The 27685-nt window shown below is 33.5% G+C and overlaps 1 protein-coding gene across 1 annotated transcript; it reads left to right on the top strand.

Annotated features, from left to right (window-relative positions):
• The first annotated feature begins 19 nt into the window (after positions 1-19).
• On the top strand, positions 20-27685 carry LOC120342320 (protein mono-ADP-ribosyltransferase PARP14-like). Its single transcript, XM_078112246.1, has 34 exons — positions 20-262; positions 666-752; positions 1096-1282; positions 3537-3688; positions 3881-3987; positions 5053-5188; positions 5684-5751; positions 6231-6405; positions 6997-7152; positions 7727-7923; positions 8672-8865; positions 9068-9196; positions 9812-9962; positions 10670-10796; positions 11243-11448; positions 13042-13297; positions 13427-13659; positions 14396-14567; positions 14968-15112; positions 15455-15671; positions 16122-16319; positions 16629-16733; positions 17290-17471; positions 18230-18383; positions 18923-19148; positions 20191-20424; positions 21058-21264; positions 21620-21726; positions 22521-22672; positions 23212-23407; positions 23708-23876; positions 24092-24225; positions 26181-26358; positions 26885-27685. Exons 1-34 carry the CDS (start codon positions 106-108, stop codon positions 27163-27165), a joined length of 5775 nt encoding a protein of 1924 aa, XP_077968372.1. The 5' UTR covers positions 20-105; the 3' UTR covers positions 27166-27685.

The following is a 27685-nucleotide window of genomic DNA, read 5'->3' as shown; positions in this document are numbered from 1 at the left end:
TTTATTTGTATATTTCAGTTATATCATATACATTCCTTTTGTAATAACGTGTAATACAACAATCTGTCCTATTATTGGATATATATTTGTGACAAGCCAAATGCAATGGAGAATAGATCTGTCACAATTTTTGGATTTCCTTCAGCACTAAATGTAATTAAGCTGAAACTGTTTATTGAAAAACAGGTCGAGTCTGGTATTGTTGAGAATGTAACGAAAAATAATGACGGCTCTGCCACTTTTTTATTCAAGGATCCAAGAGGTACGATCAATTTTCATTTTATTGTGTTTACATGATTCTTTTTTAATTTTTAAATTCCTGTAGCATCGGACATAAAAATAATGCCCATTTCCTATTGTCTTGGAAATTGCTCAAAGTTTGCATTATGATTGACAGCCATAGTTATGAATTTAACTTTGCAGTTTTTTATTGAAAATGGCCACAATTACACAAAAAAATGCCAGTAAAATTTATTTCATTATTGTGACATTGAATATGAGCATTTGAATTATTTATGATTGCTCAAAAATTAATTCATATGATTCTAATATGTTCTTCTACCCCCGCCGTCGATTTTGAACATTGGATTTATTTATAAAACAGCGCTTTAATTAATAAAAATAACGAGGTTGAATGGATGGTTTTAAATTTTTTCTTTATTCAGATTTACAACAGTTTTATAGATCAAACGTAAATGAATACAAATTTGGAACTTTAACTTATATTCTACGTGTTGTAAACACTGGAAAAGGTAAGTGAATTATTCGAGAGTTTTTTGACCGGCAGAATATTTTAGACTTGGGATAAGAGCTATAATTCTGTTAAATCATTTTAATTCTCTGTTTCATTACGATTTGAACAGTCTAAACAAAGAAATTTTAGTTTAAATTTTAATTTAAAATCAATTGATCCATTAATTAATTACGAGGAAAATCGATTCTTTGCCAAACAAAAGACTAACAGTAGCAATTTAGCAAAACGATCCATATGAACCCTATTTGCTGAAAATTTACCCTTATTTAACCGTTATTAATACATTTTTAAGCCATTTCTTTTCGACTTGTTCTATCTTTATATAACCATTATTTCATTAGGTGACCCTCATGGAGCCACAGAGAATTTACATTCAAGTTCAACATCCCATCAAGAACAAACAAAGATTCCTCCTGCTAAGAAAGTTCCAAGAACTAACATTCTTGATTTAATGACTCAGAAGAATTTGTATGAAAATTCATATTATTGGAGCAGTTTACCGGTGTTACCTGCTGATGAAGGGTCAAGGTAGAATAATGTTTAAACCAGCTATTCTCCATTTATGGCTTGATTTGTTAGTTCCGACTGAATTTTTTTTTTTTTTTAAGATTTAGTCATAAATTGAGACTAGGGCTGTCCAAGCGAACCGAATATTCGAAATCGAATCGAATTGCAAATTATTCGAAGCGTTTTTCGGCCAATTTACGAATCGCTAAAATTTGGTACATAATCGCCTCACGACCACCTTTACACCGCGTTTTTCACCGGGCAAGCAAACACATGTTTCTATCGCTTTCTTTGCTGTAAAAAGGTCTCTCCTATTGCCCGGTGACATGTAATTATCCATTTCATACATGGTCGTAAATGAAAAGTTATCGGTAACAATGATTTGAAGATGACAGTTTTTGAGAAAACACAAGGTGAAAAAGGCAAATTTTGTGTCAGCAAAAAACGCCAGTTCTGTAAATAAAATCTATTTGTAGCTGTTCAGTCAGTAATCATAGGAACAAGGTACGGGACTGAAACACGTTTTGGAGGTCCAATACCTTTTTCCAATAGAATTTGTAATTTCTTCTAATGGCAATACTTTGTTTCATTCATTTATTACTATGACAAATAATTGCACTATTGTGAAATGATGGCTGTTGTACAGCAACAATATGGCCATCAAACTAGCTCTGAATTTGTGAGTTCCCAAAATGCAATTTTGAATTTTTTGGGCAACAGTTATATCTATATTAATAGTTGTTTATCATTTTACTGAAATTACACAAAAAAATATGGAGTTAATAATAATACTAATGATAATAGGATTAAAATAGCAACTACGGGCATTAAAAGAGTCTGTGCAATTTCCAACTCTTAAACCTTGATAGTTTTCGAAACCCTAATTTTTTGACCAGTTCAAGAAGGCTTGTGTCCTTTTATAACTCTGGAAACATAGTTATGCAAAATATTTGCAATAATTTAGATGTAACTGTACATACGTTAACACAATATTGAAGAGGAAGTTTTTATTGTTCATTAGAGACAAATTTAGGATTGCACAATAATATTCGGTTCGATCCGAGAAAAATATTCGGTTCGATTTGAATCAAAAAAATATTCGATTTTGGACAGCCCTAATTGAGACCTTCTCTCCCTAAATTTTGAATGCATAGAATACCTTTATCATTGTTCCAGTACCAATCAGTTCTTCAGCGGCCATCCTGAGCTTTGCTCGGAGATCAGTCTTCTTTGCTTCTGATCAAGTGATAAAAATTTGCCTTGCTTTGAGCAAATATTCTTAAAAAAGTAAATAAATAATTAATAAGTCTTATTAAAATAAGGTAGAGCAATATAAATGGAAACTTTTGCACACCGATGTAAAATATTTTGTTATAAAGTTGTGCAAAATAGCAAATATTAAGGTTGACAAAATATTTTCAACACAAAAGTATAAACTTTTGAAAAATAAAATATAAATTGTTCATCATGCATCTATGTACATATTTTACCAGCATGTATGTATTTTGCGAGTGATGTAGTTTTGATTTTGTAGTTATTGGAAATTGTTTGCCAAGATTTTGGTTTGATTTAAGGCATATGAGATACTCCATGTTATACATGGTATCTCCATGTTATCTCTATGTCATCTGTAAAAACAATAAGGTTAATTTAGAAAGAGGATTGAGTCTACATTAAACATTAACAGATTTCTATTTGTATTGAATTATTCAGTTACACCAATTTAGACAAGAGCTCAATAAGTCAATACTGTGATGACTCGCACTTAGATTGTAGTAAATTGTATAATAATATTAAACCTAAAATAGCATAAATTGAACATTTACCTTAAATAAATAACTTTGGCAATCACGCAATTTTGAATTGGGAATAGGAAAGACCATAGTTTGTTATAACAGAAGAACAATGCTCAAATATATGGACACAAAGGTTAAATGACTAATATGGCCACCTCAATATCAGTTAAATATAAACAAGAATTGCATCGAATGTCATATGAAGGTGTTCCCAAGAAATATAAAAACTAACATAATATGGTGGGAAATATCAGGTCATGTAGGACTGAAAAATTGGAGAAAAAATGAAAGAAAATAGCCTTCTAGCACTTGGATACCGGTAACTAGTAACGGCTTGTATAGAAATTTGAAATCTATTGATCTTTTAGTCACTTAGGCAAACTATTTTTCACAACCCTAACAAGAGAACTATATTCTACTCATAGTGAATTGTTAAATCAATTATAGAGAATAAATTTTTTATATGTTTTATTCTACAGATGTGTATTGGCTCAAGGCATCGATACATCAACAACCCATATTCAAAAAGTGACAATGCATTTTGAATCAAAGAAACGGTCAAATGGGGGACCTGTGTTTTGCATCATTAAAATGATCGATGGACTTCTCATTGTATTTGGTGATCCTATAGGTATAACGTTGCTATTACTCACATTTATCTTATTATATGTTTATGATTATATGTTTATGAAGATTACCCGAAACCGATGTCACAACTTGGAATATTGAATTTAACATGTATATCCAACTATATCTGTTATATATATGTTTAACTGTTTAATCAGTATAGTATAGAAGTAATAGACTGAATTGCTTTTTGCAGATTGTGAATCTTGTCTGGAGAAAAACGATCAAAAATTTGATGTTGAGGAATTCACGATTTATCCAAAATTAATTCCTTCATATTTCGAAAAGATCTTTGTGTTGAAGGTGAGCCTTGTGTGTATATTGCTCAACATGTTTATACATAATTTTTCTCATTGTTCATCGCCCTTTGGTATTGCCAATTTGGTATCAACTTCAACAATAATCTTTGCATAATTTTCTTGATGAGACATGGTACAGTTATTTTTGTTGTTTTGTGTACCAACTCATCATTTTTTATTGCCAAACATGATCTCATGAGAGTTAAAAAAAAGAAAAGATATTTAAATAGCATAATACATTAGATTGAAGTGTCTACTACAGGGGTCACCAAACTTTTTTGAACGCGGGCCGGGTATGACTCAAACTGTGTTGAAACGTGCCAGACAAATATTTTTGTCAAAAAGAATGAAATTGGACCAGTACGCGAGGGATTACAGTACTGTTAGCGCAAAATGCACATTCGACGTTCATTTTAGCACAAAGACGTAAACAGTTTCGGCGAGTGCATCTTTCGCAGAAAACGTTGCCTCCCGGTAGAAAATTTTAGCCCATTTTGTCACAGCTATTTCTTAGACTAATTTTTCATTACTACTATTAAAACTACAACTCCTAAAGAGGCAAATGATGATTGACCTTTTTGATTCATACTTAAATTTCTCAAACACAACCAGAAACTAACGAATACCATTCAGAATCGCAAAAAACGAAGTATTTTTTACAACCACGACTGAAAATCTGTCAGGGTGACCAAAGTGTCTGAGCGGATGCGAAAAGGCCCATTATTACGTCATTTTTTCTGCATCTTGCTGATTGGCCAGTGTTACGAAATAAACAAGAAAGACGATGCTCGAGAAAATTTTTCTTGGAAAAATATTTGGCCACTTTTGTGTGTTATTGCGGGCCGGATAAAATGACGACGCGGGCCGGATCCGGCCCGCGGGCCGTAGTTTGGTGACCCCTGGTCTACTATATACCCTAGTTACTTTTCGTCGGCGAGATGGCCCAACGGATCTTTCAAAATAATGGTAGCTCTTTTGCCTCTCTGTAAATCAGTAGCTGCTTGTATTGGCCTTGAAAATAAAAAAATATATATATATTAAATTTTATCAATTTTCTCTTTTATTTCAGGGTGTTGGAGACCAAACAACCATGGATACATTAGTAATGTATTTGGAAAGCTGTTCTTCAAATGAAACTGCACCGAGCAACTGTGTGAAAACTGATCTACATGGTGTTTACAGAATTGAATATGGAAATGAATATGGTGCATACAACCTAAACTAATTTTCCTAATTATTTGTAACAGAAGGCATGTTAACTAAACTTCGCTTCCAACCATATATATACCTTCATGGATGCTTGCCTAAAGCCTTGTTCATTGTGAGCGTTCTGTTTTAATTTCCAATTGACCCTTTTTTTAGTTAATTAATAGTATTATCAGTAAATTTTTAAATAAACGTGACCCTTTCAGTATTCTTATTTTCGCTAAAAAAAATTTGAGTGCACAAAAACTGAGGTATGAGATATGAGTACCGGTGACTAATTCTGTTCGCCTATTTCAGATTAATTTGTGTAAAGGGACTGACACCTATTGACAGGGGGATATTCACTTGGCTACCACTTACAGTTCCCAAGCTGGTAATAAAACTAAAACAAGGAAAATCGGAATAAAATTATGGCTTAAACCTAACCTGGTACACATACTTGGGATTACCATATTTTCAATTCATTTTACATGTATCACATCTCACATTTTCAGAAGTATCAGAAACTGAAACTCTTCTTCGAAATATAAAAGCAAAAAGGTTGGAAGGAAATTCACTGAAAGTATGTTGAAATACGCCGTAAAATATTCTTCCAAATATTGCCACATTATGATACGTGTTTATTGAATATTTTTTAAAAATTTTGCATTTTTTTATGTAAACTACTGACGTCAATTAGAGTTCTGAGTACCATTATCAATGAATTTTATTTAGCCAAGTTCAATTCATGAATATTATAATCTTAACAATACTATGTTTAACCATTAAGTCCTGCGAACTATCTTGATACTCGATATGATATGATCACCAAAGAATAGGGTTGGTTCATTAACAATATGATCAGGCTATTTGATCGGCTTTTCTCTCCTTCTGAAAAATATAAAAATCTTATCAGATTGTGCTAAGAATCATATGTTATTTGTACCTATCCATGTTCTGAGGTTAATATTAGGTAAGTTACATCATATGTCTATTTAAATTGGACAGCTGTTTTTTGTTTACACATTTCTAATATTAGCAAATTATTAATTTTTCCATCAGGCCACACCTTTGCTGAGAACAGATTGTTTAAAAGTATTCGACATTCCTGCTGACGCAACAAATGACACAATAAGGTTAATATTTGAAAGCAAAAAACGTACAGACGGTGGTCTCGTCACCAGAATTGATAGATTGAAAGACAATCAGTCTTTGGTATATTTTGCACTGCACACAGGTACTTAATTGCTTATACACCATTTATTAAATGAGATCCAATATTGACAAGAGCATTGTGTAGACGTTGAATCTACCTATTCTTCTGCCATTGGTTAAACAAACCTCATGCCCACCAGCTCACTCAGAACTGAAAAAGACGTCGATATTATGTCAAAACAAATAGATAAACAAAACATGAATAACATGTCCTTTATCATGCCTTATTCTATATAAACCATCCCTAAGTGTGAAAATTTAATAATATTTTTGGTTACAAGAAATGTTACAAAATTATCATGACCATTGATAATTGTATTCAAATTGAAGTCCCCAAGTCCCCAATCAAAAGTAAAAAAAAGACTTCTAGAAGACTTACAGCAACCATTGGCATTTTAAAAGGTTTATATTTGCAATATAAAATTGTCAATAAACAGCGTTTAACATCAGATTTGAAATATTTCAATTCAACACTGTAGAGTAAAAATTGTAGAAATTTTTGGGCTCAATACTTTGATTCAAAAAAATGCAAAAAAATTACTGGTATATAAAAATAAATTCAAAATTATGCAAATTAACTTTTTCTTCTTTTCCCTTACTTTATTTTATTCAGACGCTGAAAGAATTTTTGAAAAATTCAAAGTACCTTGTGATCAACCAATTATTATCAATAATAAACCAGTTAAAGTTGAACTGTATCATCATTCTCTTGCAAACGATCATCTGAATATATTGGAAAATTTCAAACCAACACCTAAAAAGAAACCAGGTTTTACATTAATTCCTAGATTATTTTATATTTTCTCCAATAAATTCTATTAAAAATGATTTATAATGTTTTTGTACATTATGTGAATTGATAATATTGTGTGTTAGTTATGACGATATTTTACTTGGTGCTCCCGGAGTATGTGCACCAAGATGGCACACAACCTGAACATAATATGTGTACCAGGTTAGGGTTCAGGTTGTGCGCCATCTTGGTGCACATACTCCCAGTGCGCTTTTTACATTTACATTACACAGAAAAGGGCTGTAGAGTAGGGAAAAATTTACACTTGACTCTCGCTGAAAACTTCGGGCCGTTTAAAAAGGGCCTCAACTCCTGATTTTGAGTTATCAAAAATTTGACCCTGACATATTGTGAGAAAATTTTCGGTCCCAGGTCCCAAACTTCAAAGGAAATGAATTTCTGTAAAATAATGTATGATATTCTTCACTTGTCAGTTGGGAATGCTCATTTCAGTCAAATATATGATTTTAAATATTTTTCCTCTGTCATATTTGAAATAATACTGTTATAACTATTTCATGTTAGAAAATACCAAAATAATATTTTTTAGAACCAGCGCCTCAACCTGGTGCCAGATTGGGACCTTTCGAATTGAAGCCAAATTGTGATGAAAAGATCATCAAGTTTATAACTGGAAGTCAAAAGCATGATTCAAAATTGAAGAATGCTTTCAAATATCTGGCAACTGTCGAATTCAGACCACAACAGCAAGATCAGGAAATGGTGTTTGTGTTTACATCAAATCAGGTAACTATTATCTTGATGTGAGTCTCAAGTCACTGCCTCAAATATTCTAGCCTATTAAATAAAAAACTGATCATTTTGACCAACCCATTAACTGGAACGCTGAAATAAATTGTGAAAATGGTGTGATAACTTTGATAAGTACTGCGCTGTATGTCTACCAGTTAATAGCAGCTGTGTTTTCTGTCTGGTGTGGTTTTCCCTGACTCAGCAAAACTGAAGGGTCATGAATCAATCACTTTATTTCGTGGTAGCTTTTCTTTTTGAATTACCGGTGTTCGCACTGGCCATGTTTTTAAAAGGAATATTACAAATAACAGCTGGCAGTACAAAGTCAATTGAATAATCTTGATTGGCAGACAGTTTGGCAATACATTATAGAATATATCAACCCATATATGAAACTTACGCAAATTGTGTTTGAAAAAACTTGTGGAAAATAAGCCCATCCCAAAAAGAACAAAATAAGCATACCTGCCCAATAAGACGGACCAATAATTAACGAAAAATTTGGGTCCGGACAATCGACTTAATAGCCGCGAAATACAGTAAATGGGGCTTTTCTACTGTTCAGATTGAGAAATCTGATTGTTTTTTCTTTCCATGTGCATTTTTTGTGATTTCACATCTGCCTATATTTGAATTATATTATATTTCATGTTTTTTAAAATTTTCATTATTTTTGAAATCTTCATTCAAAACTATTCTACTATTCTCATGTACAATTTTTATTATATTTTGCTTTATCCAGAAACAGAGAAAAGAGGCACAAAACGATTTTAATGCAAAGTGTCAAAAAAATTTTGAGGATTTTCTGGTGGATTATACATCTTCATCTAATACATTCGAAAGATCGAAACTTCAAAAAGCTCGTTCTTATAAATTATTTCCTCAAATTGATGAGAAATATACTGGAAACGTTGACAATGATGATTTAATTGTTTGGTGAGAACTTATTATCTTTAAGTATATGGACAACAAGGCAAAATAAATAATACATATCAACTGCACATGGAGCAAAATCTGGGAATAAAATGAAACCGACCTATTTCATATTTGAGTACTGATCGGTCCATTAGTATTAGAATTTTTCTACAACTCCAACATCAAATTAGCTCATCTATCAACTGTGTGCCTTTTTTTACAGTTGGATGCAGAACGAACCAATTGTTGAAATAACTGGAATAAAGTCATCAGTTGATCTTATGATTGAACACATAAAAAATTGTGTGAATTCGAGTATGACTGAAATGTCAGTCAATAACGATCAATTTGGGTGAGATAGATTTTTCATCTATCACAAAAAGTCCTGAACTATAGTTTTATTTATGCAAATGCTTTAACTCGGAGATATCTGCTTAGGTAATGAAAACAACACTTTAATAATGTAATGAGCTTCTTCTACAATGTTTTTTCCTCAACTAAATAATAAAATATATTTATCTTGGGTGATTATTAGAAAGTCCGTTAGACGGCTAACCATATGGCTAACCAACGCCTGTAGTCTGTTACCAGTCAATATGAGATAGGGTGGACAGATAGCCAGTTACGTATGTGCTAACCATAATTCTCTTTCAGATCTTTATAGTCACACAATCACACCAATAATGTCATTGTGTTTTGGACGCCATGCATTTGGTTCATCTATCTGCCTATCCTGAAATTTCGAAACGGTTGAAGTTGATTTTTAATCAGCAAGCTTTTTTTTCTTAAAACATCACTCACAATCATCAATTTTGTTTTGCTAACGATGTTTAACCAAGACATTACAGGCCCTGGATAGAGTCAAATTAATTTTAGATCCTGTGTCAGGTTTCAATTCAGGAAATTCACTAGCTATGAACTTCCTAAAGACTGAATGTGTTAATTAAGTTGAATTTTATTATTTCAGAGTTATGGTGAACTGTGGAATTGTCGAACAACTGAGAATGAATCACAAAAACGTGCAGATAAAATGTGACATGAAACAACAAAAAATTATATTGACAGGACCCGAGTCTGCGCTTTCACTTTTTCAGATTAATGCCTTGACTAAGTTAAATGTATGTGGCTAATCTTTTACTATTCATAGTTTTCTTCTATGCCTCCAATAAAAATAAGCCTTTGTGAAATGATTATTTGCAAGAGGAGTCCTGAGCTCACCATTCAATCTATTTACTGGGAAGGCTTAACTGGTTTGCTCTAAATTATGAGGTAATGTGGTTCGGCATGCATGTTGGCACTAGCCTCAGCATTCAAAAAACTTTACTCAACTGCTGTGTTGGCATCGCAGGCTGCACAATTCGTGAAAGACCTGAATGAGCGTCTTGCAAAAATTGTATGATCTTTTTGGTAGATATAAAAAATTGTATAATTTCATAATTGTCATCGACTCATCACACAAAACAGTGTTTTGAGATGTCATTCGACAAATTGTGGTCAGGGACTTTTATCTATATTTTGCCCCTTGACAAATTTTAGAAGTAAAATTTACCCTCCTCACACTATCTCTTTCAGTATGCTGTGAGTGAAATATGATGAATACAACGGCCACATTAAGTCATGTAATCCGTTCTTGCAAAATTTATTTGCAACCCCAAAGCAGGTTGGATTTACCCCTGGTTGAGAACCTCTGGTATAGGATACATTGGCACGTTAAATAAATATATTATTCGTAACATAAATATTTAAATGTTGTTGATTATTAAACATTTATTACAAGCAAATAATCTAATTTTGTGAATTTTCAAATGTTATTATTCTTTTTCAGACCATTGAAAAGAAGCGATTGAATGGTTTGGATGAAAGTGTTGTGAGATATTTATCTGAGTCAATGTCAGGATCTGAAGTAATAACTAAACAAATTCAAAATCAGTTGATAAATAATAATATAAAAGGTGGGTATATGCTGACTAACTAGAAGCCTATTGGGATTCAATACTGTTTTTCTGTTTTATATCAAAGCTGTTTGTTTCTTCGACAGTTGTTATTAATCAAATTGTATCATTGTGTTCATCTTGTGTCTGTAGCTTGACCAGGTGTATGGAGATGGGTAATATTTATGATCGATTCTGACTCGAAAGGTCGTGGTTTGCCATATGATTATCATCTTTGAACGTTCTTCCGCACCCTGCAATTTGGTTTTCGAATTTCAAATAGTAGCCCCATACATATTGTGAGGTTTCTATGGCAGTATGCATGTAAGAGCCTCGTTTGAAGCAAAAGGCGTCGCAAGTAGGTGTCGCATAAAAAAATCACTTTGTAGAAACAAAATTTTCCTTTTAGTGTTCACTGAGGTTCCTTCCTATAATTATAACCCTCTACAATTTTTCTCTTTTTCTAGCTATGATTAGCTTGGATGGTGAAGAACCTTGTCTCAGAGTTGGAACAATCAATGACTTCAAACGAGGAATCAATTTGATCAAGGAATATATTGTTATTGAAACGATACGAACTGATGAACCAAGAGCTAACGTTGTAAAATCTCCTGCTTGGAAAGGATTTCATCAAAATTTACGAAGCACTACAGCATGTGGAATTTATATCAAGGTTGCAGACCTTTCTTATTACCTCAGAATTACCCAGAAAATAAAATAATTTGAATTACTGCCATAAATTAATTGTCTGTATTCAATCTTGATTGTCCCTCTACAGCTCATATGTAGGTGCAGTGTGCATATCTGTGCATTAGGATTGCTTGACCTCGTCCTTGCAGATTGTTTCACAACTGGCTTAATTTATTTCCAATATTCAGAATATTTTGAAGTAAACTCCTAGGATGTCTGTTAATTTCACCACAGTAATTTTATTATGGTACTTTTAATGGGGTAATTTTATTGCAATAAAAATACATCACAGTAATTCAAATTTTATGGCAGGATTAGAGTAAGCAAGCAGACTTTATAAATAGCTAGACATATGGATTACCATCAATATGTAGCACAATTCATGATTGTGAATTTAGAGTAAAATAATTTGATTTTATCACATTTGGTATTTAATCAATCGATCTATGGTTTATTAGTTCCGCTAAAACTAAAAGATATACCGTATTTATTCAATTATAACGCGCACTCGTGTATAACGCGCACCTTTAAATTTTGAATGAAAATTGGTATAAAATTCTTTTTTTTATTTTTTCTCTACTAACTACTGGTAAGCACATAAGGTAACAACTCACAGCATGAACAAAAATTTATTAAAAGCACACAGTAATTCAAAACTCTTCAAAATCGGATTCAGTCTCTGATTCACCAAACAACTGTTCGATTTCTGTTTGGGTTATGTTTAAATCAGTGTCCCAATCGGCGGGAACATCACTTTCAACCTCTTGCAGAACGTTTTTGTCTTGCCATAATAGATAATGGGTAATATATAATGGGTATCTACAGTACAGTACGATAATGGCAAATAAATATTCTCAACGCAGCGGGAATGTCAAACGCATGCTGAGCTGTCGCATGTGCGTGTGCTTGCACGAAATCGAACGCTTGCACGAATGTCAAACGCACGCTGAGCTGTCGCATGTGCGTGTGCTTGCACGAAATCGTCCTGCATTGGAATGTGCATGCGCGAGCGCACGCACGTTTCAGATGTTTAAAACCACATTTTCAATACCGCATTTCTGAGACCTCGTGTATAACGCGCAGCATTGATTTTTGCCTAAAATTCAGTTCAAAATTTTGCGCGTTATAATCGAATAAATACGGTAATGATAAAATCACTGACGACATAATTACCATATGATGAAAGTAGCGATGTTGTAATTTCATTGCAATGAACTATTCTTGAGCACATATGCTCCTGGAATATATAATTTTATCATTAGCTTGGTGAAGACTGTTATAACAAATCCAGGATAATTTCGATATTGCAAAACAGATACATGTAAACTATATGTCGTCGAAATAGATTTTAAATTCCTTGGAATTTTATCGAATCACATTTTTCTATATTAATGTTAAATTTGTAGATTAACTTATATTTATAATATTTTAGTGAATTCGTACTAAAAGTTTCTTTTTGGTGCCGTTTACTTAAAACGCCAAAGTCTTAACTTGATTGTCTCAAGAAATATTGTTATTACTGTTAAATAACCTTGATATTTGTATATTTTTTTAAGCTTTTGTGGTCATTTTTTAGCCAAATGAAGCCATCTTGATGGTTGGAATGAGATCGGAGGTTAAAATGCTGAGAGTAGAAATAAACAAATTTCTCGACAACAATGCGATTAAACGATATTTTATGCAATTGGCATATGGCAGTGCACGTTTCATCATAGAAAGATCTCCTCTGTTCACTCCTGAAGCTTGTGAAAAGAGAGGAATAAAGTGCGGATTGTCTCCTGAAGGAGGTGGTGGCGTTTTTGCAAATGGAAAAATGAGAGCATTGGATGATGGTAAGACTGGGTTTTTGATACCAAATTACATGAAAATTCAAGGCATAAATCGATCTTACGCTTCACTGATATGAAAAGGTTTTTTAAAAATCAATTTCTGGTTAAAACTTCATTTTTATTCCATTTTAGTTCATGCTGATTTTAAAACTTTGCGCACCACGATCCTTGAAATGACGCATATTTTGAACGAACCCGGAATTAAAGACTATTATCAGGGAGAAGAAGGTAGAAAATTTCTTGAACAAACAGGACGAGTCAATAATTGTATTATTCTCACCATGTCCAGAGAATGTGCAGAATGGATCGAATATAATAAGAAGAATTTGTTTTTGAGACCAAATGCTTCAAATTCATCACCTGTAGTGAGTTATACTTTTAAGTCAAATAGTGCTTTCACTCCCCCTAAACTTTCATTTTCCATGGCCTCATCAACACTTTCAGCGACCTGATCTTTGAAAATACCTAGGTTGCTTTTGACAGAATTATTGATTATTTTGCCGGACCCTAGTTTAATAATAAGCAGCCAAGAAACAAAAGCGAAGATATTAGCGTTATAGTCAAAAAGGTAGAGCAAATCATGATTAATTTACTTCAAAATGATTGCATATTCACTGCTATCAGTGCCAGTGAACCCTCGCGCATGGCCGTATAGGAGTTCAGTTTGGGAAACTCTGAACTACCTTATTACATACAAATGTCATGCCCAATTGATTCTTTCGTGGATTCTCAGAAGCCATAAACCACAGTTGGCAAGCACTGGTTTATGGATTTTAGAATATTTATTTTCCTATTTATTCGCAGGCATGAGAGCAATTAATCATATAATCGGCAAGTTACAATTCAATGTCCAGTTCCTCGCGCATGGCCGTATAGGAGTTCAGTTTGGGAAACTCTGAACTACCTTATTACATACAAATGTCATGCCCAATTGATTCTTTCGTGGATTCTCAGAAGCCATAAACCACAGTTGGCAAGCACTGGTTTATGGATTTTAGAATATTTATTTTCCTATTCATTCGCAGGCATGAGAGCAATTAGTCATATAATCGGCAAGTTACAATTCAATGTCCAGTTGAATGTCAAAACTATTTTTTACAGGATTTTGAAGAACAAAAACTTATCTCAGTAACTTTGGCAAAATCTTTAAATGTCAAACTGAGAGTATGGAAGACAAATATTATCAAACATAAGTGTGATGTTATAGTTAATGCTTCCAATCCTGAACTCGCACTCCTTCCTGGAGGGGTTTCTGGAGTCATCAAGAAACTCGGTTAGTATTCAGTTTTATTTCATAAATTAATTTTTTGTTGAGGTTTTCTCCTTTTAGTGTTGTTGGAAAAAAATCACTTTAACGGTTTTTTACCTGGAATGATTAAAGCAACTAGAAGGCTAATACCCTTTTTTCCAATTTGTATCGGAGCTGATATTTCATTTCAAAATTTTGCCTCTTTATTTTAATTGTTAGAAACACTTTTCGTGGCATACATTGATCAATTTTTTCCTCAACTCTCGTTTTACAGTTTCAGTTTTAATGCGTTGAACATTGCTCTCTCCCATTTATAACTCATAATATAATTGCACTCCCATGAATGAGTATACATCAAAAGTTGAATTGGTATTAATTAATTAATGTCACCGAATTTACTATTTTCTTCTATGTCTTCTTCAAGATAAAGATAATGGGAATTCAATTCAGAAAGAAATGAACAAACTAATTGAAAGGAATCATGGCAATTTCTTGGCAGGAAATGCAGAAATTACATCCGCTGGTAATCTACCTGCTTGCAAGAAGATCGTTCATGCTATTGGTCCAAGGTTAACTTAATCATATTTTATACTCAAATATAATTAGTTTGAGGTATGGATGTAAGTTTTAAAATTTCGAAGCGATTTGAATTAACACCGTTTTGAAACAATTTCGTGAAATACAGCTTGATATCAGATGGTAATTTTATAACAATTCATCTTTTGGCATATACTGGTACTTATTGCCATAAAAATATATTGTTCCTTTATTCCATATAATGAGATACTCCATTTATTTAGATTGTTCACATATTTGCAATAAGCAGATGAATGGTCATCTCTATATCTTATATAGCAGTGCAAAAGCAAAAATGCGTTCACAGATTCAATTAGAATATTTTGCTTTCCTAGATGGAATTCTATTTCCGACAGAGCAGATCCCAAACTTCTTTTGAAAGCCTGTGTGTTACGAAGTCTGAAATGTGTTGGAACTGCTGGATTAAAATCAGTAGCAATACCTGCTATAAGTTGTGGCGTCTTTGGTGGAGAAATTAGTGTCTGCATTCCACTTATTTTGGATGCTGTTGTTGATTATTTCAATGAAACTCCAAATTCAAGTGTTAAACAGGTACATGTTCAAAAGAGATCAGTATGCTAAAATTTGGGGGAAAGAAAGGTAATAAGTATATCTCAGCTTCTTGTCAGGTGATGCACAATGCTGTAACTGACCGTCAGTTACATGGTATTAAGTCTTTTTACACATAATTTATTTGAAATCAAACCTGCAAATCCAGAGGTTGGCACAATTTTAATGCTTAACATGAGTACCTAATCTTTGAGCCCAAAATGAGTTTTAGGCTTCTGACATCTTCTTTAATTTCATTTTATTCAGGGATGGCGCTTTTGATATATGGTAGTTGTTCCAATTCAAATAAATTTTAATTTTTTCAAGGATGATGCACCAACACTCAATCAAAGTCATTTTTTTCACTTGTGACGATTTCAATCACATTTAGTCCAGGAATGACTTTATGTATTTAAATAAAAGTCTGAATTTTTTTATTTTTACAAATTACAGATAGATTTTGTTGAACTCAGCAATCAAGCAGTACTTGACGCCTTTGTAGAATCTGTTAAGAAACACCAAGCTGAGGGAAAGCCTTCAAAATCTTCAAGTGTTTTTTCATCTCAACAGACTAACCAAGCATCCAGCTCTACACTGCAAACTCCTTGCTGCACTATTAGCGTTGTTGTAGGAGATATATCATCACAGCAGGTAAAAATAAGCTATTACAGTACATAAATCATAGGCAGATTTGTGTTTTAGCTCATGTTGTAGACTATCCAAACACCATTATATCCATTTGTTTGAGTTAATGGCTTTGAGTTAATGGATATAGAGGTAAATAAAAGTTCGATTTTCCATTTTCAAGGTCATAATAACAATACAAGCAAGGGTTTAAGTGATAATTTTGTGTGTCATGTGATTAAATTGCTTTACTTCTTGTTCCCTGGAATTAAGATGGAACTGTTGACGAGCATGGGTTGGCTGCAATTACTTTAATAATTATTACTTTAATTTCAGGTCGATGTTATTGTTAATGTAACAGATACACAACATGTGAATAATATTGCGAACGCTGGAGCTGTGTCAAAATTACTTGGTCAAAAAGCTGGAGCAAGAGTAATAGTATGTACTTCTTGTGCTTTATATAAAATTTTACCTATAAATATTTAAAGATCTTTCTGAGATGGGTTTTTAAGAGAAGCTTTGAGCAAAGTCACATTCACATGAATAGGTTCTATGCAGTAACTACACATAATTATGGCGTTGCTACATGCACCAATGAATATTGGTTGTCATGAAGCACAAGAGTCGGTAGAAGTGAAAGTACATAGTAGCAAATTCCACAGATCTAAAACATTTGACTCAAAATCTCTCTGATTAGAAGTACACCGACAATGGAACAATGGTGGTAGCCGATGGCTGGCGTTTCTACATAAAAAAGTCTGAAAGTACAGATTGTCACCATTGTAGATTCATGAGTAAATAGTAAATCACTCTCCCATTTCATGCTTTCTAAAAAAACAATATTAATATGTTTCTATATGTCTATATAAAGAGTCTGAAATGGAAATTTCACAAGCAATAATATATTAATTCTACAAAACTATTCTACCATGTATCTAATTTGTTTTTAATTTCACAATTTTTACCTTATTGTTTTTGTGTTTTTTACTTCCAGCAACAATGTGCAAATCTACAGCAGCCATTTAATGCTGGAGATGTTTTAGAAACTGATGGTGGATCACTACAGTGTAGAAAATTATATCATGCACTTGTGACAAATTATAATCAGAATTCGCAAGGAATTATACAATCAGTTGTATCGGATAGTTTACAAAAAGCTGAGCAGTCTGGATTCCAGTAAGATTGGACATTTTGTATTGCATGCTTTATGAATTGTTAATTTGCAAGTACTGGTAAGGTAAACTGTACATTGGAACAAACGTTTCATATTTTTTTGTATGTGCGCTGATTTTCCTACCAAGAAAGGTTTTTTCCAGATATTCTCAAATGGTTGTAAATTTATCATGTGGAAATAAAATTTTAATGCGTTGAAGGTCAATTTTGCTAAATTTTCTCCTATTACATGATCAAATGTTGCTGTTGAGTATTTAGCAGATTGCAACATTGTTGAGGTTGCAACTTCCTCTGTTGTATTGGTGGTGGTGGGTAGAATAAAACATTTAGAAGATCGAAGTAACCCCAATTCAATAGTCTAATTATTGAAAGCAAAAAAGCATCATTTGATTAATAAAATTATGCAAACTATAAATATGTATAAAAGCAAAACTAATGATAGCAAACAAAATGATCTTTATCTACTTGTTGCAAGTTTAATAACATAAGCAAACCTAATAAATGTTTGATTTTATTCAAAGAATATACACATATAATGCATAATTATAGAAACTTTCGGATTTGTATTCAAACTTGCGGAACCGTTGGACTATACTGGCGGAACCCTGACTGAAAATCACTCTTTTAGACAAACACTCAATTAGCTACACTTTTAAAGAAATGGAATCTTGGTTGTCCAGCATGCCATGAAGTAGTTTATATGCACTGTATATCAATAACTACATTTCAAATTATTGAAACTATCGTAACATTGTTTTTAGGTCCATTGCATTTCCGGCTATTGCTACGGGAGGATACAGACATCCCCCAAATCTTATTGCCCAATGGATGAGACAGGAAATATTTAATTTCCGAGGGAATAATTTAAAGCAAATTTTCATTGTGCTTTATTCTGGAAATCCAGCTGTTATATCGGTTAGTATGAGTTGAATTCACTAACAAGAGGTTCCCTTATTTCAAAAAATCATGACGATCTTATAGATCTATAACAATACAAGAACGTATAGTAACATTACTACATGATAAAGAACAATTTAAATGCCATAGTCACTATTCAATGACACTAAGTGAGCTATATTGAAAGGACACACTTTATAAGAATCCAATACATAACTTTCGAAGCGACAAATGTATCGCTATGGTTGACAAATGTCTAATACAAATGAGAATGGTATCACTGATTACCACGACATTCCATGAAGAGTTTCGCACGAACCCTCACTAGGAATAACCAAGTATACTGTGATCAATTTTTCATTGTAAGAGTCATCGTTCTTGCTTATCATCTTTTTTTTAAACATCTTTGTTGCAACTGCTAAATATGCATTCGAAGGAATTGCAGTTTGATACACAATACGTTACAGTTTAATCATCATTAAGATATTTTCTGAGTCTCTACTAAATATTATGTTTTTTATGTTTTTTTTTCTCAAACAATTGTTTTTGTTTTTTAGGCTTTCAATGCTGAATTCAACACAGGATTGGGTTCCAGTGGAAAACCATCATTCACTCCTACTGCTTCTGAAGAATCAAAAAATGATGGAATCACTTTCAGGAAAATTGATGATAAAACAACACGATATGGGTATTTGAAAGTATCAGTGATTAAAGGCGACATCACTCAACAAGATACTGATGTAATAGTTAACAGCACAAATCAACAATTTGATCTGTCCCAGGGTGAATATATAATGTTAATATTTTTAAAAACTATCAATTATACCCAATTTGGTAATATTTAGAACGAATCGAGGCGTAATGCAAAGCGTATGTTGAAAAATTTGTGTTTGAGAGTTGAATGTCTGCATTTATAATTGAGACTATAATTATTGAAATTTTAAAACAAAGTCTTGATTACAACACAGCCCAATATTTATAATTTAATATTTGTACTTTTGCAATTCATATTCTTATAATAAATAGGACTTGCTATGACTATAAATTTTCATAGTCATCTTTGAAGAGTCAGGCAACAATGTCAGTCTCAATCATGTCAGTGGCGCGGCGGTGTGGCTCAACGGGCTAAGCGTTAGGAAAACGCTCACCACCGCACCTCTGATTACTCTGTGTGGGTTTGCAGGTTCGAATCCCATGCAGGGATAGTTATGTGCAAGAGGATTGCTGGACTCCTCGCCGTCATTGGGTGGTTCACGTAACCGCTGGTCGGTTACGGCTTCCTCCACCACCAAGTCCATGCTTCCGAAAACAAACAATATAACTAATCCCATACCCGACTTGGAATGGTACGGTAACCGGACGAGAGGCCGTGGTTCGCCATATGGATAAGCCGTCTTATCGGCTTTCCTCTCCCCCGGGATAAATATGTAAATCCTATCCTATCCAACACTTGCCTGTCCAATGTCAAACTTGTGTCATTAACATAGTACCGTAGATAGGATTTTCATCATTAGGGCAGCTGATAAAATGGCTGGACAGTATGGCAAAAACTGGCACAACTTATGTTGTTACCAGTTCTGGTGATGCGTAAGAATAGTTAAATAGCTCATCTTGCCAGTTGCATAGACTAGGACTAATTTATAATTGTAGACAGAAGATCAAATTGAAAAGTTTTGGGATGCAGCGGCACTCTGAGCAGTTATGTTTTTATTAAAATATTAAAGCACTAACAATACATTTGAGTTGATTTAACAGCATTTCTGTCCACTAGAACTCATTAATCCCATCAAACATTGAGCAAGTCTGACAAATGAAAATTTACCAGGTATGGTGTCAACCCAAATTATGCGCAAAGGTGGTAACTTAATTCAAAATGAGGCGTGGAGTCAATCTGGAGGGGATTATGTTGTAACTTCCGGAGGAAAGCTTCCCTGCAAGAAGATTATCCACTTGGTGACGCCAAACAACCCGAAAGATCTTCAGAAAAAAATATTGGAAGCTTTAATTGAAGTCAAAAATTTAGGATTGTCATCAGTTTCCCTTCCTGCCTTTGGAACAGGTTTGGTTTTTATCGCATTGTTAATTTCTTAAGCAGACTTGCTATGTAAACAAGAAAAATGAGTGGCCCCAGTGGGTTACCTTGGCATATTCAGAAATCTTGTTTGTTCACCGATCACCCAATTATTAAGTGGACCAACCAATTTAATATGTCAAATACATTGACATGGTTGAAAGAAGAATCATAAGTAAATACCCTTGTGAAACATCTTATGGTAGTATAGCGTTTAGCAAATTTCAACTTCACAATGTGCTGAATAAACCGACATTTAAGTGGTCAATACGAAAAAGCCATATATACATTGCTTAGCATTGAAATTTGTTATCTTTAAGGATGAGAAAGTCATCCACTCTCTCATGTAACCGGGAAACTTACTTTCTGTTACTTTCTGGTTAGGTTCATGTGCACTTCTTGTGTGATTATTATATGTACTTTAAAACCTTAGAATTCAAATGTGGCGTTTGTCTGCCGGTTTTGAATTAAGATCTAGGGTTAACTATTTCTCGATTTTTATGGCCTTATCATAATATGCAGTACGAAATATTAGAAATTATAGAGGCATGTACATGGGCTGCAAATTATGCAAAATAATGTTTAGAAGACGTCTTCTCATCAACATAGTTATTTGTTCAGGAAATCTTCATATGGATTGTTCAACTGTAGGATCGATCATGCGAGCCTCAATCGAGTTGTTTGTGAAATCGTATCCAAATTCCAACTATCCATCGTCCGTGAAAGTTGTAATCTTTGACAAAAAACTGTTGAAAGATTTCAAAGATACAATTTTAAGTGAAACTGCGAAAAAGGGACTTTGGTCAAAACTTCTTGACTTGGGGAAAAGTAAATTATTCCTTAATTTTTTTTAATCGTTTAAGATAATGAAGACAAATTTAACTACATAGTATAGTTAACGGCCTATCAAATTTAGTCAGTGGCCTAATGCATGCCTAATTATATGGACTTTAGAGCTACAACTATTGCCTCCCACCTCTCCAGCCTCATTTCTTAGTTACATATCACTAGCAAGTAACAAGGCATTTCTGCATTATCGTTGTTCTTTCAAATATATGACAACATGTAATCATTGCTGCAAATTAAAACCATAGCAATCATGCTCTGCTGTTTGGATTAGTTACAAATTTATTGGAGGATTGTGAAATTAGACTTCATTTGACTGAAAATTCCAATTTGGCAGGTTTGTTCTCTTATGGTGGTAGTGGACCTGCAGAAGAAGTCATTGCATACAAAGATAATTCTCTTCCTTTATTTCTTTACTCAACAAACAGAGAAGATATACAAGAGGTAATGTAATAGATATTGGATGAATTTTTGTATTTCTATTCCGGCGCTCCAGAAGTATGTGCACCATGATGGCTGACATCGGAACGTTGTATGTGTACCAGATTAGGATTAGGCCATAATTTTATTTCTATTTTTCTTATTTTAGTTCCATTACGAGCTCGGTGACTAGCCAAGTGACTCCCGTAATATTTGTACCTAAAATTATGGCCTAACCCTAACCTGGTACACATCTGACGTTCCGGTGTCCGCCATCTTGGTGCAGTACCTCCATTTCTTGGTGGTTCAAATATTTGATATGATTATGCCACTGATCATGTGTAAAAATAACATTTTTGCTAGAACTGTGAACCCTTCTTTTCAGGGTATTGCGATAATTTGAACTACTATTTTCAGTTGGATGAAATTTTAATATGTAGCCTGGAGCAGTAGAAATCTGATAAATCATATAACATGATGAACCCAAGGTCTAGTTACCAGTTCATATTGGGATTAGTTAACTACGGTAGCGTGAAATTCATGGTCGGCATAGCTTTGACAGACCAACAATGAATATATGATGTACGTTATGATGATGAGGAGTCCAGCGCTCCTCTTCCACATAATTCACTGTCAAGGTATTGAAACCTGCACGCATCTTAACTTCCCACATTTTTTTCAGAATGATATTTTTTCTAAATAAATTCGAAGTATATTGAGAAATGAAGTTGTTTTGTGCCAGTTCATTTTGTCAAAGATCTCTACACATTTTCGAATTTAATATTATAATGAATATTAATTGTTTTTAACGTTGGCAGGCTATCAAATCTATCGATAATGAGATTCGAAAGTTAACTCACAAACAAGTTATTACTGATGATGTTATTGGTAGATTAGGTAAATGGGAATGGTTTGAAATCTCTGCGATCGCAAGAAGCGGAAAGATTGAAATTTCGGATGATTCAGACAAGTTTGTTTTGGTTTATACGATTTGTACTGGTACATTGAATCCTGGTATATTCAAATTCTGTCATTTTGTTAAATTGAGGCTAAATGCTAAACCTAAAGTATTACAGAAAGGATGTTATCTACTTTCATATAAGTGGAAATTCTTTGGACCTCTAACAAGATTTCAGTAACAGATATTCAGTTATAGAATAAATGTGCCAAAATGATATGCAGTTTGCCTCCATCCTATTTTATGTATTTTGAATTGTACTTTTGAACTAGTATATGCACCATATTGAGTGTGTGTATTTGTTTTTGAGGTTCTTCACACTGGTCCTTATTGTATTATAAATAATTATGTGTGTGACTCATTCTCATCCAAAGAAGATTTACAAAACATAATGACATATACTGCCTTTTCCACAATACAGATGTATAGGTTACTCCCATATGCCGTATGGAACAGTAGTCAGACACATGGATTATAGGAATAGCTTTCCTTTTTCTGAAGGACAAATATAAAAATTCAGTTCTATTCTAAAATAGTTTTTTTTTATCAAGGTATATAAAAAGATTGAGATTGGATGGTCTCACAAAAGATGTAGTCAATGCTCATGAAGCAATAAAGGATATTTTGAGAGAATTTGCAGCTGCGGAAACTTGTGCTGCTTTTGTCTTTTGGCAACGAAAAGATCAAGCTGGTGCATGGGAAGATTTTCCGATACGTACTGTGTATAAACTGGAAATGGCATACAAGGTGCTATTAGTATTTCTTTGTTCTTTAAAACAAAGAAAGAGAGAAAGAGAGAAACAAACTCTATAAAAATTCACTTTGAAATGAACCAAACTCACAAGCAGTCCTTGAGTTTTGAAAAAATTGTGTTGAAAATAGCAAATATTCAACAAGCCACCGTAAGATATAGATGTGATAAGTCGACCCTCAAAACAATTCAAGTTAATGTAGGTTGGAAAATTATGAGAGACCCTTGTCCATAATACCTCATAAGATATATCCGTTCTCTCGACTCACTTATTGTAAATCTTACTATTACAACAGAAACGTAATGGAGACAACACTAACCCAGCATTGAACAAAGTGCAAGTATCTGAATTTGATGGAGCCAAAGTGATTCAAAACACTATCGACCTCTCTAAACTTGATATTGACCCACATAGTAGCAATCCTCCAGATATTCGACGCAAGATAAAAGAAAAAAGTATCAGTGGTAAATTAAATTTTTATTTGCATTTTTATTTTAATGGAATATGTCAATGTACTCTTCTAATTCAACTTAAAAGTATTTGTTTTGTGTTAATGTTAGATATTAATTTTAATAAAAGTTCAGTGCAGTCGTTCTGTATACCGGTAGTTTGAAAACTGAACTCTTCATAAATACATTCCTAGCATTTTTAACTATTTATCTAATGCATCACTCTTTAGATATTCCTACACTTTGGGATGACATGTCTGGAAAACAAAGTTTGGAAGTAGTTTTAACACCAGGCTCTCAAGAATATCAAAATGTCTTAGCAAAGTTCATATGCGCTGGGAAATTTCATCAAACTATTGTCTCTGTGAGTTAAACTTTGTAATTTTTGGACATGAAAGGTACATATGGATAGTTTCGTTATTATGTTGTTGTCTTGTTAGTCATTTTTTTCTTCATTTTGTTTTGAAAAAATTGGTTTCCTTATTAACTACCGGTACCCAACCAATTGCTTTGATATTTTCAGTGGTTGGTTCAGTGGTATTTTTCGCTACTATTGGTAGTCTACTGTGACAGATTGCATAGACATTCGGCTTTCATTTCCATATATTTGAGCATTACTCTCCTGTATATATAAACATATATATGTATTTATGTAATACACTCATGTTTCTTGTTTTGGAAAATCAATGGTTTATTGCTATTAAGATATTTAATTATTCTGGATAAAGGAAAGATAATAGTCTTTCAACTGGTTATTATTACTCAGTTCAAGATTCAAAATGCTTTGATTTGAATGTTACAAATATAGAAATGAGTCTGTTGATAGTCTAAATCAGTGATTCCTAAAGTGGGCGATATCGCCCCCGTGGGCGAAAACGATACAAGAGGAAGCGAAAAAAACGAAGGGGGCTTTGGGAAACCTTTTTTGTTTGGCGGCTGGCGCATTGTATACTTGATTACTGTACTCTGTGTGCATTCGCAGGGGCGCGCCTGTGGGCAAAAATCACACGCAGGAGGATTGCTGGACTGCGGGCCAGATCCGGCCTTGGGGGGAGTGAAATAATCCGGCCTGCGACACTTCACTGATTTAAAGTGACAAATCGGCGGTTTTGAGGATGAAATAATTTTATAATCTATGCTTGGGGAGTAGATTATATTTTTTATGTAACAGAATTTATTGTGAGACACGTTTAGACTGAATTATATTATATCCCAACAATTTAGTGAACAGCTACTCCTTTAACGATCCTGCAATTTAATTATAATTAGACAAATGGCAACACGCAGAAAAGTTGATGCTGAGTGCAGGGTTTTCAAGAGCACATAAAATATTCTAATGGAGCTTCTTGAGATGCAACGCAATGAGGAAATAAAATTCATATTCTATTCGAGAGATGCATTACTGCTTGATTTTTATAAAAATGTATCTTCTTGAAAAAAATCTCTATCCAAATTTGACACACCATGCGGAAAAATTTACTTCGATGTTTGGAAGTACATATGTGCGCGAGCAATTATTTTCAAAAATAAACATTACAAAGAACAAGCAGAGAACTAGGATTAGTGATGCCCATTTAGAAAATGTTCCAATCTTGACTTCATTCAGTGTGCCGTCGAAAAGCTATCAAGCGTGATGCGGAAACAAGACAAGTGTCACATTAAATGTCATTTGTAATTTTTTTCTTTCAATAAGACGAATGAGTTGAGTTCACAAATTGTCGCAGACTTCGCGCGCTGTTCTGTTTTTAACTTTCAAAAATATGTGCGGCCCGCCAAGTCTTGCAACCTTTAATTTTGGCCCGCAAGCGACAGAAGGTTGCCGACCCTGGCATAGCCGATGGTCGGTTACAGCTTCTCCCACTATCAAGTCATCGGGCAAGTACCCGGCGATTTTTGAGGAGGTAGAACCCTGGATTCTTTCATTTCCGACCTTTTATATGGTGGAAAAGTGGTTTTCAGCTGTGACACTATTGCTACGAAACGCCTTTCCATCAGCAAACGGGGTGATTTAAAATTGTGCCTGACGAAAATGTCACCAAATATTAAAAAACTCGCTGAAGACCACCGAGGTCATCCATCTCATAAAAAACACTTTAAACTATGATTTGTCCTCTTGCTCTGCTTGTTCTGTAATATATTCGTTTCTGATCTTTTATTTTTTTGTAGTGCCGGGGGGCGATGAAGGAGTATAAATTACTGTAGGGGGGCAATGGCACAAAAAAGTTTGGGAGCCACTGTCTAAATTACCTCCAACATCTTGTATTTTGTAAAGCTTTTCAAACCTATCATCTGGTAAAATTATTACTTTAATGCTCTAAGATTGAAAGAATACAAAATCTGTCCCTGTACAAACAATATGTTGCAAAGAAGGCTGAAGTTACGGAAAAACATGGAAAAAATTTTGGAAAACCAATTGAACGACAATTGTTTCACGGTACTTCGACTGATGACCAAATTATGCTTCACGGTTTTGATAGAAGCTATGCTGGAAAAAATGGTATGCCATCAACGAATTTTTCTCGATCCGTTCCGTTAAAAATGGAGTGTTTGGTCTGGTGCTTAACAGCTTGAGTAGTATTCATAAGAAATGATAAAAAATGGTTCATTTTCGAATGATATGGGACGATTTATAAAATAACGTACTAAGATCAAAGATAGGAATTGTGCTTCTATGTATGGAAATAAATTTTAATGCTCTACAATCGTGTTTTTTACCCATTTTTCTTGATGAACACTTTAGACAGCAAGCAAAAATTGCGTTTATTTGGTATCAATCCCAATTAAATGAATGTAATCAGTGTCAAAAATACACCGAAAAGAAGAAATGTATTTATACATCATGAATTGACAAAAAAGCATCATTCAGAAAAGTAATTCAACGTGCATTATACTGTTAAAGGTATAAGATTGTTTAAGTATAAGGTGTTCGAAATTATCATGAACTTTAGTTGTACAAATGTTATATCACAGTTTTTTATATACCTGAGATGAATGTGTAATTAGCATGTTTTCATATTTCGAAGCTACTGCATATGGCCGAGGCGTCTACTTTGCAATTACTGCCAATTATTCCAATGGGTACGCAGCACCAAATCAATCTGGACATCGAAGAATGTTTCTTGCAGATGTTATAACCGGAGATTATTGCCAAGGAAATCGGAGTATACTCGCACCTCCACAGAGACAAAGCAACATAAAGAATGATTTGTATGATAGTGTTGTAGATAACGTGATGAATCCCAGCATATTTGTGATTTTTAAGGATGCAAGTGGTTACCCTACCTATCGCATTACCTATGTATGAATAGTTTTTTTTATCTTGGACTGTCTTTCTAAATAGTATATACTGATATCATGTTATCCAAGCAAAAATTGTACTAATTAAATTTATATTTAAAAAACAATCGAAGGACTTTTTCACATTACAACTACAGAGAGGAATTCCAACAAGAATCACACGATCATTTTACTGTTTGCTTATGTACCGGTGATGGCCATTTATAACCTAATTCTGATAATGGCTTGTAGTTTTGTCCCAAAAGAACTGACATCAAATTGTAATTGTATTGTATCACTCTTATAATTTATTGAACCTTCAAACGTTTGTATATCCACTGCTGAGCTAGAAATGTGCTTTTTTGCTATTTTAGGTTTGTTTTCTTTTTTACAAATTATCTGTTATCCACTGATTTTGAATGATCAAACGAAATTCTTCAAATACTGTACCACCGTTTGAAATTTGCTCCGTGTATGTGCTTCAATTATAATCGTTCCTAATTGCTCTTTACTCATCAATGCATTAAATATATACATATAGCAGTAGA

The sequence above is a fragment of the Styela clava genome, chromosome 1, assembly GCF_964204865.1.
Source record: "Styela clava chromosome 1, kaStyClav1.hap1.2, whole genome shotgun sequence".
Classification (NCBI taxonomy): domain Eukaryota; kingdom Metazoa; phylum Chordata; class Ascidiacea; order Stolidobranchia; family Styelidae; genus Styela; species Styela clava.
Note: the sequence above shows the minus strand (reverse complement) of the source record. Positions and strands in the feature narration are given on the sequence as shown.